Here is a 16,215-nt window from a genome sequence, read left to right as displayed (position 1 = left end):
TAAATACCTAGCAAAACAATTACAACCTCAAGCAGAAATGGCAGCTTCATATGTCCAAAACTCATACCACTTTATAGAATTAGTGAAAAATCTACAGATAGACCAAAAAGACTTGCTAGTCAGCTTCGATGTGGTATCACTATTCACCCAGGTGCCAGTCCAAGAAGCTCTATCAACAATAAGAAGCAAATACCAACCACCAAACCATATTATAGAACTAGCAGAACACTGCTTATCAAACACATACTTCATACACAGAGGCCAGAGATACAAACAAATAGAAGGCGCACCAATGGGATCCCCTCTATCACCAGTTATCGCCAACCTTTTCATGGAAGAATTTGAAACTAACGCTCTGGAAAAGACTACAAACAAACCAAAACTGTGGCTCAGATATGTGGATGACACCTTCGTGATCTGGCCCCACGGAAGAAAGGAGCTAGAAAACTTCCTAACACACCTGAACAGCCTACATCCCAAAATAAAATTCACCATGGAGATTGAAACAAACAACCAGTCACCTTTCCTGGATGTACTTATATACAAAAAACAAAACGGCACCCTAGGACACACAGTCTACCGAAAGAAAACACACACCAACCGTTACCTCAATGCGCAATCACATCATCACCCAGCACAAATAAATTCAGTAGCCAAAACACTAATAACAAGAACCAGACGCCTTGCAGATGAAACACATATACAAACAGAACTACACACCCTGACAGACATATTGACAGCAAACAAGTTCCAAAAAAAAAAAAAAAAAAAAAAAAAAAAAAAAAAAAAAAAACAAAATCACCAATATGATCCAGCAGGGGACTCCGAAACAGAAAAAGATCCAAGAAGAAGAACAGAACAACGGACGAGCCATCTTGCCCTACATAAAAGGAACAACCGACAAAATCAGTAAAGTACTACGCAAACATAACATCAAAACCGCATTTAACACTGACAGAAAGATATCAACCATCCTGAGAAATCCCAAAGACAAAATAGAACTGGAAAACCAGGGCATATACCAAATCCCATGCGCCTCCTGTCCAGCAACATACATCGGACAGACTAACAGAAGAATAGAGGTACGTGTAGAAGAACATAAGAACTCAGTACAGAAGAAAGATCACACATCTTCACTAGTACAACACATAAACACTACGGGACACAACATCAATTTTGAAGGTACAAAAACAATCGCCAAAATAGAACATCTCAATAGCAGAATAATCAGAGAAGCCATTGAAATAGAAAAACACCCAGACAGTATGAACAAGCGAGACGACACCTCCCGCTTACATGCCATTTGGAAACCAGCATTGATAGAGAAACGAATTTCAGCAAACAAGGATTTAAAAAACCAACAAACAACCCCAAATGCCACCAGCCCCAGCAAGACTCATCCACACCCAGAACAAAAACTCTCCCACACAGAAGACAGAACAAGTCAAGCAAAAGTGCCATCACCCAAGCAGAAGAACGCTCACACGAACCTGACTGACCCATACCAGAGATACATAGCAGGTCCTCGAACTCGGAGCCAAACCAAAGCTCTGGAGGCCACTACACAGCCCACTCCTCAGGACACCAAATCACAACACTCAGGATATTACAACACAACAAAAAACCCCACCCATTCAGAACACACCCCTCCCAATCAGAAGACAGCCACGCCTCCAACCAATCAGAAGACAACCACGCATCCACCCAATCAGAAGACAGCCACGCCTCCACTCAATCAGAAGACAACCACGCCTCCACCCAGTCGGAGGACACCCCCACCCAATCAGAAAGCAGCCACGCCTCCACCCAATCAGAACACAGCCCCACCGGCAGTTGGAAGGAAAGGAACAGCCAGACCACGCATTGCTCCTGGAAGCAGCAGGAGGAACACTCCGGCCTGATGATGACGGATGGGATTTCGTCGAAACGTCGCCACAACTTTCTGAAGATGAAAGGAACGCGGGAAGAAACCCGAGACTCTAGATCTACACATACAGACACCCGCGAGAATCTACGAAAACAAATATCATACCTCTACGGGGAGGACATCTACCAACTAACCAGGACTTACGAAAAGTCAGAAGTACGAAGAGCAAGAATACTAAGTGACATACCTTTCCTATGCCAATGTCGAGACCAAAATATAAGACCAAATTGTTTCAAATTGAAATTCCACATCAATACCACTTCAACCAAACGCATTCTAAGAAGAACAGAAATGGCATTACTAAGAAATGAACTCCACAATAAAAGATTTCAATTAGACCAAACAAACAAGGACCTACTAACATTACATCTCAAACTCAGCAACATTATTCACCCGATACTATGGGACAAAGTGAAACAACTGGCGGTTTGGAGAGCAGAAACAGAGACCATCTATAAAAACAACAGACATACAAAGAAACTCAAACAATTAGAGAACTACAACAACCAAACAACCACATCACAACAACATCTACAACAAGTAGTGCATAACATCTCCCACAGAAGACTAACAACAGCAGAAACAAACGTCCTAGCAAAAGGTTTCAACTTCGCTGTTGCACCAAAGAAAATTCCCACAGAAACCATCATATGTGGAGTTGAAACCAGCTTAACTAAACTCAATGCAGATGAAGCAGACCAAGTCAGACATGAAGTCACCCACATCCTATGCACAAGCAAACCACCCAAAAGCAACCTAACAAAAGAAGAGCAAGTAGCATTGCAAAACCTAAGAAAAGACAACAGCATAATCATACTACCAGCAGATAAAGGCAATGCTACAGTGGTAATGGACACATCAGACTATGAAGAGAAACTGTCCAGCTTACTCAAAGAAACTACATACAAACCTATATATACAGATCCCACAACCTATCTAGAAAAGACCACCAAGAAAAAGATAAAATCAACTTCTATAAGCCAAGAAATCCAACAAACAATCATTCCTAGGGAGAAGTCATCCAGATGCCCAAAACTATATGGCCTCCCCAAAATACACAAAGATGGAATCCCACTAAGACCCATAGTAAGTTCTATAGGCTCACCACTACAAAACCTAGCTAAATACCTAGCAAAACAATTACAACCTCAAGCAGAAATGGCAGCTTCATATGTCCAAAACTCATACCACTTTATAGAATTAGTGAAAAATCTACAGATAGACCAAAAAGACTTGCTAGTCAGCTTCGATGTGGTATCACTATTCACCCAGGTGCCAGTCCAAGAAGCTCTATCAACAATAAGAAGCAAATACCAACCACCAAACCATATTATAGAACTAGCAGAACACTGCTTATCAAACACATACTTCATACACAGAGGCCAGAGATACAAACAAATAGAAGGCGCACCAATGGGATCCCCTCTATCACCAGTTATCGCCAACCTTTTCATGGAAGAATTTGAAACTAACGCTCTGGAAAAGACTACAAACAAACCAAAACTGTGGCTCAGATATGTGGATGACACCTTCGTGATCTGGCCCCACGGAAGAAAGGAGCTAGAAAACTTCCTAACACACCTGAACAGCCTACATCCCAAAATAAAATTCACCATGGAGATTGAAACAAACAACCAGTTACCTTTCCTGGATGTACTTATATACAAAAAACAAAACGGCACCCTAGGACACACAGTCTACCGAAAGAAAACACACACCAACCGTTACCTCAATGCGCAATCACATCATCACCCAGCACAAATAAATTCAGTAGCCAAAACACTAATAACAAGAACCAGACGCCTTGCAGATGAAACACATATACAAACAGAACTACACACCCTGACAGACATATTGACAGCAAACAAGTTCCAAAAAAACAAAATCACCAATATGATCCAGCAGGGGACTCCGAAACAGAAAAAGATCCAAGAAGAAGAACAGAACAACGGACGAGCCATCTTGCCCTACATAAAAGGAACAACCGACAAAATCAGTAAAGTACTACGCAAACATAACATCAAAACCGCATTTAACACTGACAGAAAGATATCAACCATCCTGAGAAATCCCAAAGACAAAATAGAACTGGAAAACCAGGGCATATACCAAATCCCATGCGCCTCCTGTCCAGCAACATACATCGGACAGACTAACAGAAGAATAGAGGTACGTGTAGAAGAACATAAGAACTCAGTACAGAAGAAAGATCACACATCTTCACTAGTACAACACATAAACACTACGGGACACAACATCAATTTTGAAGGTACAAAAACAATCGCCAAAATAGAACATCTCAATAGCAGAATAATCAGAGAAGCCATTGAAATAGAAAAACACCCAGACAGTATGAACAAGCGAGACGACACCTCCCGCTTACATGCCATTTGGAAACCAGCATTGATAGAGAAACGAATTTCAGCAAACAAGGATTTAAAAAACCAACAAACAACCCCAAATGCCACCAGCCCCAGCAAGACTCATCCACACCCAGAACAAAAACTCTCCCACACAGAAGACAGAACAAGTCAAGCAAAAGTGCCATCACCCAAGCAGAAGAACGCTCACACGAACCTGACTGACCCATACCAGAGATACATAGCAGGTCCTCGAACTCGGAGCCAAACCAAAGCTCTGGAGGCCACTACACAGCCCACTCCTCAGGACACCAAATCACAACACTCAGGATATTACAACACAACAAAAAACCCCACCCATTCAGAACACACCCCTCCCAATCAGAAGACAGCCACGCCTCCAACCAATCAGAAGACAACCACGCATCCACCCAATCAGAAGACAGCCACGCCTCCACTCAATCAGAAGACAACCACGCCTCCACCCAGTCGGAGGACACCCCCACCCAATCAGAAAGCAGCCACGCCTCCACCCAATCAGAACACAGCCCCACCGGCAGTTGGAAGGAAAGGAACAGCCAGACCACGCATTGCTCCTGGAAGCAGCAGGAGGAACACTCCGGCCTGATGATGACGGATGGGATTTCGTCGAAACGTCGCCACAACTTTCTGAAGATGAAAGGAACGCGGGAAGAAACCCGAGACTCTAGATCTACACATACAGACACCCGCGAGAATCTACGAAAATATATATATATATATATATATATATATATATATATATATATATATATATATATATATATATATATAGAGAGAGAGAGAGAGAGAGAGAGAGAGAGAGAGAGAGGGAGGGAGGGAGGGAGGGGTGGGGGTGGGAATATAGCTACTGAAATTAGAGAATACCTTTGTAGTTAACAACTTTGAGGGAAATAAACTATGACACTCAGATAGTTAAAAGGTATTTGTGACTAAGTAAGTATTTTTAAAATTACAGTGTCAAAATATTTAAAAAATAACAATTTACAGACATCTCTGAGTACAGAATTTACTGTTAAAACAGATGTTGTTTTCAATATTTTATTATGTATTATTATCATGATGCAGGTACCTAATCTTACTTCTTGCTCTGAAGTCACCTGGTCTAGAAAGATACAAGAGATTTTTCACAAGATCATACACAAGGATGGTACATACACTCAAGGGAGCCAACCAGCAGTGGTTTCTCATCTCTTTTCAGATTTACATTAAAAGCCTCCATACATATAATGTACCTTTAATTGAATTATTGGACATATAAACACAAATATAGTGACCTGCTGATGTGAATGATTGGGGAAGGAAAAAAATACTGCCCTCAGGATGTAAATACATGAGGATCTGTCAGCCTTATAAGATAGAACAGGGCTTTTCAACCAGTGGTACGGGTACCACCTGTGGTACATTGGCACCTAGCAGGTGGTACAAGACTATCCTAGAAAAGTGGTAGCAGGGGAGGGGAATGAGCTGAACCGGTAGCAGAACCGGTGAGCAAGAGATGGCTGGAGATGCAGGGCTGTCAGGGCTCAGCGGAAGCACTAGGATCAGCATCAGGCTCCAGCTGGAGCTCGGCGCTGATCCTGGTGCTTCTGCTGAGCCCTGAAGAAGTGCCTATCAGCTGGAATGTTGCAGCATCTCCAGGGTCTTATGATTTACATTCAGATGCTTGGCAACTGATTCATATTTATGATGGTCACAGTGTCCCAGGGTCATCTGAAGTGACCAAAACCTGCTGCAACCACCTAGAGGATGGGGGGGAGTAAAAACCAGACACCAGCACCCCTGCCCCACCCCTGCTGCCAATCCTCAACAGAAATGTTCACAGCAATGAAAACGTCGGACAGGAGGAAGAGTGCCACCGGGAGGGCAGGCAGGTGTCTTGCTCGGCTGTGGCACTTTTTTCAGTGCCATTGTAACTTCGTACAGTCACTAAGCGAACTGTTGTAAGTCAAGGACTACCTGTACTTCATCACTTTTTTCCTTTTTTTTTCTTTTGGTCATCAAGTTTTTGACACCTTGCTAGGCAACTGGTGGTATTCGGATGTTGCCATATCCTAAAAGTGGTACAATGGATGAAAAGGTTGAAAAGCCCTGAGATAGAACAAGCTAAGAAACAAATACTATGTAGACCTACAGCTACTTTCATTTGTATTTATTTTATTAATATTTATTATTTTATTAATAAATGCTATTTATTAGTATTTTCTTTCATTAGAGTTACTTTGGGTAGTGAAATGGGCAGCATATAAATTTAATAAATAAATAAAATTGTATTAGTGTTTATTAGCCATTTTGGTCTAATGGCTAAAGCAGCAGACTAGAAATCAGGATATCTTGAGTTCTAGTCCCACCTTAGGCACGAACGCTGGTTGGGTGACTTTGGGTCAATCATTCTCTTTCAGTCCAACTCACCTCACATGGTTGTTGTTGTAGGAAAAAATAGAAGGAGAAAGGAGTATTAAATATCTTAGCTGCCTTAAGTTACTTATCAAAGTAATAAAAGCAGGAAATAAATAAATAAATAAATAAATAAATAAATAAATAAATAAATAAATGCTATAGTAACAGAATCTTGCAAATCAGAAAGTACTTTCCTTCCTCTTTCATCTTCTTGTGAATTTGGGGGGGCAGTTTAGGGGGTTTCCGTAAACCCACTTTCTCGGTCTGGACTGAAGGTTCAGCTGTCTGATTGTTGCTTTGGCAATTGATTTTCCCTCTGTACTTCAAGATCATCCTCTATATTCATTACTGGATCCAAACTAAATTTATTTTATAACTTGGTTTAAAGCTTAATGTATATTTCATCAATTTCAGGAGGGGAAGTGGTACAGTTTTCTATCTCCATTTTTTCCCATGATTATAATATACAAAATATAATTAATGTTAATTAGTACTTATATGCAATGCAGATGATACCACTCTAATGGCAGAAAGTGAAAAGGAACTAAAGAGCCTCTTGTTGTGGGTGAAGAAGGAGAGTGCAAAACCTGGGTTGAAACTTAACATTAAGAAAACCAAGATCATGGCATCTGGCCCTCTCAATTCCTGGCAAATAGATGGGGAAGAAATAGAGGTAGTGACAGATTTTATTTTCCTGGGCTCCAAGATGACCGCAGATGGGGACTGTAGCCAAGAAATTAAAAGACGCTTGCTCCTGGGGAGAAAAGCTATGGCAAATCTAGACAGCACACTAAAAAGCGATAGTTTGAACATTCTTTGGCACTGCCTTTCTTTGGAATTGGAATGTAAACTGATCTTTTCCAATCCTGTGGCCACTGTTGAGTTTTCCAAATTTGCTGGCAAATTGAGTGTAGCACTTTTACTGCATCGACTTTTAAGATTTTGAATAGCTCAGCTGGAATACTGTCACCTCCACTAGCTTTGTTGTTGCTCAGCTTTTCTAAGGCCCACTTCACTTCACGTACTAGGATGTCTGGCTCGAGGTCAGTGACCACCTCATTGTGATTATCAGGGACGTTAAGCTCATTCCTGTATAGTTCTTCTGTGTAATTTTGCCACCTCTTCTTAATCTCTTCTGCGTCTGTTAGGTCCCTGCCATTTTGGTCCTTTATCATGCCCATTTTTGCATTAAACGTTCCCTTCATCTCTCCAATTTTCTTGAAAAGATCTCTGGTCCTCCCTATTCTATTGTTTTCTTCTATTTCTTTGCACTGTTCATTTAAGAAGGCATTCTTATCTCTTCTAGCTATTCTCTGGAATTCTGCATTCAATTGGGTGTATCTTTCTTTTTCTCCCTTGCCTTTCGCTTCCCCCCTTTCCTCAGCTATTTGAAAAGCTTCCTCAATCAGCCATTTTACTTTCTTGCATTTCTTTTTCTTTGGGATGGTTTTGGTTGCTACTTGTTGTACAAGGTTGCGAATCTCTGTCCATAGTTCTTCAGGCACTCTGTCTATCAGATCTAATTCCTTAAATTTATTTGTCACCTCTACTGTATATTCAACAGGGATATGATTTAATTCATACCTGAATGGCCTAGTGCTTTTCCCTACTTTCTTCAGTTTAAGCCTAAACTTTGCAATGAGAAGCTCATGGTCTGAGCCTCAGTCAGCTCCTGTTTTTACTGACTGTATAGAGCTTCTCCATCTTTGGCTGCAGAGCACGTAGTCAATCTGATTTCTGTGTTGACCGTCTGGTGATGTCCATGTGTAGAGCCGTCTCTTGGGTTGTTGGAAAAGAGTGTTTGCTATGACCATCATATTCTCTTGACAAAATTTTATCAGCCTGTGCCCTGCTTCATTTTGTACTCCGAGGCCAAACTTGCCTGTTATTCTGCTTATCTTTTGGCTTCCTACTTTAGCATTCCAATCCCCCATGATGATAAGGACATCATTTTTTGGTGTTACTTCTATAAGGTGCTGTAGGGCTTCATAGAACCGGTCAATTTCATCCTCTTCAGCACTGGTGGTTGGGGCATAGACTTGGACTAATGTGATATTGAATGGTTTGCCTTGGATTCGAACTGAGATCATTCTGTCATTTTGAGGATTGTATCCCAGTATTGCTTTTCCTACTCTTTTATTGACTATGAAGGCTACTCCATTTCTTCTGAGGGATTCTTGCCCACAGTAGTATACCTGGTCATCTGAATTAAATTCACCCATTCCTGTCCATTTTAGTTTGCTGATTCCTAAGATGTCGATGTTCAGTCTTCTCATCTCTTCTTTGACCACGTCCAGCTTTCCTTGATTCATGGATCTTACATTTCAGGTTCCTATGGAGAAAAAATCTTTACAGCATCGGACTTTCCTTTCACCACCAGACACATCCACAGCTGAGCGTCCTTTCGGCTTTGGCCCAGTCGCTTCATTCTTCCTGGCGCTACTAGTACTAGCCCTCTGCTCTTCCCCAGTAGCATATTGGATGCCTTCCGACCTGAGGGGCTCATCTTCCAGCGTCATATCATTTTGCCTTTTGGTACTGTCCATAGGGTTTTCATGACAAAGATACTGGAGTGGGTTGCCATTTCCTCCTCCAGTGGATCACATTTTGTCAGAATTCTCTGCTATGACCTTTCCATCTTGGGTGGCCCTGCACGGCATAGCTCATAGCTTCATTGAATTATGCAAGCCCCATCGCCACGACAAGGCAGTAATCCATGAAGGGGTGCCTAAATGTACTACCTTCCTTTTTTCAACATTGAATTTCATTTTGTTATAGTGCGGGTGGGGGGGAACAGCGGCAGTGACACAGCGATTTATGCGGGGGGAAAAACAGCATCAGGGGAGAAAAGAAATCCGTGCGATGGGTGGGGGGAATGGCAGCAGTGGCACAGCGATTTGTGCAGGGGGAAAACGGCAGCAGGGGGAAAGGACATCTGTGCAGTGGGGGAAACGGTGGTGGCACGGCAATCTGTGTGGCAGCTTGGAGCAACAATCTTCGCTCCCCCTGCCATGGCATGCAGCTACCCACCGAGCTCTGGGCCATGCCCAAAACCCCCAGACAGCCACCAAATGGTGGCGAGGAGATGGCCCGGATTCCCCTCTTCACTGCTGGCCATCCGGGCTTTGTCACCCAGCACTCGCCCTCCCTCCCCCATAGCTCATAATGCCAGGGTCGCAGCTGGAGCGCGGACATGGCCAGAACCACTCAGCCCTCTGGCTGCTTTCTCTTGGTCATGTGGCGGACACGGCAGCGCCACCTGCCACTTTAAGGTGAGCGGCCATGAGGGAGGTGCCCGCCGCAGGACTTTGGCTGAACAAAGGGCAGCCCGCTAGGGAGGGACCGGATCCACGCCTGCCCACCCTCCTTCACAACTGGGCATTCTGCTTGCTGTTTTCAGAGCTGGCCCAGGTACAGCCACCGATGCAGAGCCCCCAAAGTGCTGGCCGCCTTGCTCAGAGTTGCCCCTGGCCACCGCCAGAGGCAAAGATTCGCACCACGCTGAAAGCTGGTTTCGTTGTTTGGACTTTGGGAAGGCGAGCAAGGGAAGCAGCGGGAGTTTGGACTTTGAAGAAATGGCGAGAGAAGTGTGAATGGAGCAGAAAGAGCTTGGAGAGAAGGGGGGATGTTTGAATGAACAGAGCAGAAAGAACTTTGGGGGAAGGGGGGCTGTGTGAATGAACGGAGCAGAAAGCTTGGGGGAATTCAAGAGACGTGTGAAGGAAAAGAGCTTGGAGGAAATGGGGGAGACATGTGAATGAACAGAGCAGCTTCATTCATTCACACTTCCCCCATTTCCCCCAAGCTGTCTCTGCCCTGTTCATTCACACTCCCCCATTTGCTTCAAGCTTTTTCTGCTCCATTCATTCACACTTCTTGGGCACAGATGGGGAGGGAAGAAAGGGACAGAGAAGGAAGGAAGGAAGGAAGGAAGGAAGGAAGGAAGGAAGGAAGGAAGGAAGGAAGGAAGGAAGGAACAATGGGAGGGAGGAAAGAAGGAAGGGACAATGAGAGGGAAGGGACAATGAGAGGGAGGGAGGGAGGGAGGAAGGAAGGAAGGAAGGAAGGAAAGAAGGAAGGAAGGAAGGAAGGAAGGAAGGAAGGAAGGAAGGAAGGAAGGAAGGAAGGGACAATGAGAAGGAAGGAAGGAGATGGGAATGAGAAAGGGTGTCAGGCAAGGAAGGAGGGGAGGGGGAAGGAAGGAAGGAGATGGGAATGAGAAGGAGAGAGGCACATGACCCCTGGGGATGCTACAATGGTCATAAGTGAAAAATGGTCATAAGCCAATTTATTCAGTGCTTTTGTAACTTCAAACAGTCACTGTTTTAAATCAAGGACTACTGTACTTTATCACTTTTTTTCCTTTTTGGGGAGGGGGGCATCAAGTTTTTGACACCTTGCTAGGCGACTGGAAAAACCCTGAGTTAGAGTACTTGGATTGCAGTTGCTTTCTTGCAGGTATATGGAATGGCGTGGGACCCACAGGTTTTGCAAAGTTAAGTGAGGAACTTGGTTACAACTTATTAGGAAAGACAAAATAGACAACCAAGAATGCTTTATTGACCATTCTTCATCCATATTTTATATCAGTTGCATCTGCTAGTACAGGCATTCTGCTTCAGATTTCTGTTATTTTCAGCATCTGGTAAAATGAATGAGTACTTTTCCAAAAATCTGTAAAATCCAAGATACTGTGCTTTCATTGTTTAATTCCCCCCTCATATAGTAGTGGCCAAAATTGTGGAAACCTTTTGGGAAAAGTGTACAGTAGAAATGCCACCTTTGGTTAAGTTTCCACCTATTTTTCTTGTAATTTCTTTATAACTGTAGCCTTGTTCACTTAATAATACTATTTTACATCGCTTTCTGGGCAACCAGTAAACGCTTTGTACCATTACTTTAATTTTATTACATTTTACAAACTCAATGAAAGAACACAAAAAAACACAACCAACTTGATAGTGATCACATAACACACTGACAAATGTCCTCCTCTCAGCTTTCATATATGACAACAATAATTGAATCCTACTGTGATCTGATTGGCTCATTGCCAAAACAAGATGACGAGCCTCCTGCCCACTGTCCCACCCACCAGAGACCCCCTGGATCTCCCCCAATCCTGCCCGGCCCCCACAGGCATCCCTCCTCAGGAGCAACATTGAGGTGGCCATGCCCACTCTGGCCACACCCACCCATGCTTCCATGACTACCATAGCCACGCCCACTCAGTGGGCCATGCCCACCCAGCACCCGGCAATGCATAAGTGGGTTTTGGGTTGCAGTTTGGGCACTCGGTCTCTAAAAGGTTTGCCACCACTGGTATAAAGCATTTTCTTTCTTGTGGAAAAAACAATAATGTTCCGTGTACTTGGGAAATTTGTAATATGCATGAAGTGCCCTAATCTGCCATCTGCAGATCTGTAATCTTTGACCACTGCCATCTTACCTAATGTACACCATCTTCTTGCTTCCACGGCTGGCTCAGTATGCCCAGCCTAGCCCTTTGTGGGGCAGCTGCTGCCCACACAAGGCTTTTTTTTCCCCAAAACACGCACAGTGGTTTCCTTGCGAAACCTGGGAAAGATGGTGTCATATGACCAGAAGCTGTTTTGTAAAAGGTCTGGACAAGCATGCCTTATCAACAGTGGGAGCAAGAAGATGACAAAAGTCAGCTGGAATAATGGGATGTGCAGTAGGATTGCTGGAGCCTCAGAATGCAGGATGGCGAGGGTGACTACAGCTGGGCTATGGCAGTTGTGGATTGTGCTGAGGAAATTGGTTTCTTGGGAAATTGGGATGCTGTGAGCTTCCTGCAGTGCTGTGGATTTGTGCTGCATTGTTATGACAACTGGGGCTTCCAGGGAAAGCTGAGGCTTCTTGATGCAGCTCAGAGGCTTTCTGCAGCCTCAGAGCCATAGTGCACCAAGCAGCCCCTGAGCTGCAGCATGGTAAAAAGCCTCATAATTGCACGTTCTGGGGGTGTTTGCTGTAAGATAGGGTTACAGGGCAGCCAAAAGATAGGGATGGGTAGGGGATATTGAACAATTATTTACTGTTCCTGTCTCAATTTTTCCTTTGTCCACCTAGTATCTTCATTCCATTTTTAATTGGACTGCTCCAATTAAACTTGGAAACCATTCTTTGTCCCATCTTTTTCTATACTGTAAGATTCCAGGTGTCTGAGAAGTTAGAGATTTCTACGTAATCTTATTTATGCAAGACTTTTTCTTCAATACATATGTCACTTTTTATAACTTTTTTGTAAACCTATGTTCTATTCATAACTCGCTTAATGGTGAAGTGATACTTTTAAGTACTACCATGGTCTTTCAGATTGCGCAGAATCACAGCAGGAAGGCTATGAGATTTCCACCCTGTCACTAACGAATCCTCTATTTTCTTAACGTGAGCCCTGAACATGAACGAAGGTGCTTTCAGAAGCAGATCAAGGGGCAGCAAAGCTGAAGAAATAAAAGAAAAAACTGCATGTGAAACTAACACATTTTAAAAATAAGTTTAGAAGAAATTCAAGATGGAAATCCTTTCAAAAATAGCGACAGAAGTAAAATTACCGGGTCTTGGTCTGAATCCTGGAATTCCAGTGTAATCTCTGCAAAAATAGAAAGGGCATTAAGCAAGAACAATCTTTCAAATAATAATTGTCTGAGAAATTTAGCATATAAAATGTAACAATGCATGGAAAGAAAGAAAATCACCTGGGGGTCTTATGACTCCAATTTTATCAAAAGTTTACAAAGAATCCCACATACATTATCCATCTTTCTTATCATGCAGTCAGTGGGTTAGGATGCTGAGCTTGTCGATCAGAAGGTCAGAAGTTTGGAGGGTTGAATCCCGAGTGCCGTGTAACAGAGTGAGCGCCTGTTACTCATCCCAGCTTCTGCCAACCCTAGCAGTTCGAAAGCACGTAAAAATGCAAGTAGAAAAATAGGGACCACTACGGTGGGAAGGTAACAGCGTTCCGTGCACCTTTGGCGTCTAGTCATGCCGGCCACATGACCATGGAGACGTCCTCGGACAAGCGCTGGCTCTTCGGCTTTGAAACAGAGATGAGCACCGGCCCCTAGAGTTGGAAACGACTAGCACGCATGTGCGGGGGAACCTTTACCTTTACCTTTTTTACACATCTTTAAAGATTGTCTGAAAAAACTGTTCTAGTTTTTGTGCAATCCTAAGCATAGAACTTCTCTGCTGTTCCTTAAAGCAGCCCTTCCTTTTTCCTGCTTCTGAGCAAATCTCAAAAAGGTACCGGTATTTGCTTCAAAAGTTGTATTAACTTTTCTGTACTAAACCTATGTAGTTCTCTGTAAAATGCTGACACCAAAAATGCATGTTCATGCTATTTAACATTTTAGTTAGCACCATCACATGTAGTCCCTAAACTTTTAGATGTGGCAATAATGTTTATTTTTAAAAAATTCTGATACAAAGAGAACAGCTTTAAATACACAATTGTGGAGTTATCATTTTAACTATATTTACTTTTAGTTTAGTTTAAATGCAAATTATATAAGATCAGATTTAGTTGTCTCCTAGGAGCAGTTAAGTTCTTTGGAGAAAGTGTTTTCCAGCATAATGCGGGTAGCCCTTGGACAATAAAATGGTGTATATTCCTATTCTGAATGGACCTTGAAGAAGAACATGAAAAGTCTTTTCACAATGGATAAAAATATGTATCACAATTACCATAATAAAATTTTGTAATAACCATTTCTGCTTCTATTATTTTAAGACATTTATTACACGGAAACAATAAAAATAAATCTGACTGGGATTTGTTTTGTGAAGGATTTTTTTACACATATGAGCATCATTTTATACTTTATATGTATTATTGCTACATGATTTTATATGTTGCTAAATTGCTAATGTTTCAGTTATTTTGAAAATTATATTCTTTGAAAAATTCAATACTGCTGTACTCCAGATTCAGGATGAATTCAAAACAGAAGAGGCAAACAATTTACATTTGTAAAATAAGATTTCAAACTTGCCTTGCCTGAGGCTGTCTTTCATAAGCACTTAAGCTGTGTTTTATACCTGTAAGAAAAGTACTAAATGTATATGAGTATGCAAACATTTTAAATTTATAAAATACTTTGCTTCTAACATTTGTACCCTACCATAGTAATTTTTAAAAATATATAAAATAAAATAAAAGACAATAAAATAAAAGACAACTTTAAATACAAAAAGTGTCAAGATGGAAACAGAATGTAAATACCACATTTTAATCACATTTGACGAAGCATAGGAATATTCTACTTGCCAGCCGTATAATTTGTTAGAGGGGTCGTGGTGGCCTAGTGGTTTAGACACTGAGCTTGTCAAATGGAAGGTTGGCAATTCAAGACCCAAGTAATGTGTGACAGGGTGGCTCCTATTCTTACCCCAGCTTCTGCCAACCTAGCAGTTTGAAAGCATGCAAATGCGAGTAGATAAATAGGTACCACTTCTATAGGAATGTAATAGCTTTTCTTTTTTTTAACTTTATTAAATTTATTATTTAAAACATTGGACATGGTAGAAACGGACTGACATACCTTCTTGTCTACAATATTCATATATGTATATGTACACATAAAATACACTTAAGATACATATCGATTATATATAATACAATACTTAGAACAATCAACCAATCTATAAATTCTAATAGAAACCTTCCTTTTGTTCCCGCCAAAAATAAAATTTATTCCAAATTTTGTAGTAACCTGATTGGTCTTTATTTTTAATTTCCAAAGTTTCTGCGCATTCCCAAATTTTCCTTATTACCTCATTTTCTACTGGAATTTCACTCCTTTTCCAATTCTGGGCAAATGACATTCTTGCTGCTGTAATAATATGAATCATCAGATACAACTTGTCTTTGGGGTATTTCTCTTTTGTTATGCCCAATAGGAAAAATTCTGGACTAAACTCAACTTCTTGTCTTAATATTTCTTTTAGCCATGTCCAAATCATTTGCCAAAATCTTTGTGACTTGCTACAGGACCACCACATATGAAAATATGTACCTAATTCTTCGGAGCATTTCCAACATTTGGGAGATACTGTCTTATAGATTTTGGCTAACCGTGCTGGAGGAAGATGCCATAGATTGAACATTTTGAATAGGTTTTCTTTGTAAGATGAAGCCAGTGTTATTTTTTTATTTCTGTCCCAGAGCATTTGCCATATCAAGGTCAATGCCATGTCCCAGATTTTTATCCCAAGTCAACATAGGGTCCTTCACTTGTTCCTCGAACAGCTTATATCCCAGAAGCAGATTATATAATTTCTTTATCTGTTTATTATCTGGGCCCAATAATATTTTGTCCAAGGCCGTTTCCTGGGTGTTTATCCCCCATTCTTTTTTATCTTTCCCGAATCTTGATTGAATCTGTAAATAGGCCCACCAATCTAGTTTTATTCCTTGTAAATCTAATTCATTTCTAGACTTCAACTCCCCCTCATCATTCATGA

At 41.7% G+C, this 16,215-nt stretch overlaps 1 protein-coding gene across 1 annotated transcript in view; it reads right to left on the bottom strand.

The window, feature by feature from the left end:
* NEK10 (NIMA related kinase 10) overlaps positions 1-16,215 on the bottom strand; it is a 166,281-nt gene that overhangs the window by 40,544 nt on the left and 109,522 nt on the right. The window contains exons 30-32 of the mRNA XM_081345079.1: positions 14,745-14,790; positions 13,302-13,339; positions 13,050-13,190 (exon numbers count right to left, since the gene is read on the bottom strand). Coding sequence (XP_081201205.1) covers positions 13,050-13,190; positions 13,302-13,339; positions 14,745-14,790 — 225 coding nt within the window. The remainder of the gene's footprint in view (positions 1-13,049; positions 13,191-13,301; positions 13,340-14,744; positions 14,791-16,215) is intronic.

The sequence above is a fragment of the Vipera berus genome (assembly GCF_964194415.1).
Source record: "Vipera berus genome assembly, chromosome: Z".
NCBI classification, from domain to species: Eukaryota; Metazoa; Chordata; class Lepidosauria; order Squamata; family Viperidae; genus Vipera; species Vipera berus.
The sequence above is the reverse complement of the archived record's forward strand: the minus strand, read 5'-3'. Positions and strand labels throughout refer to the sequence as shown.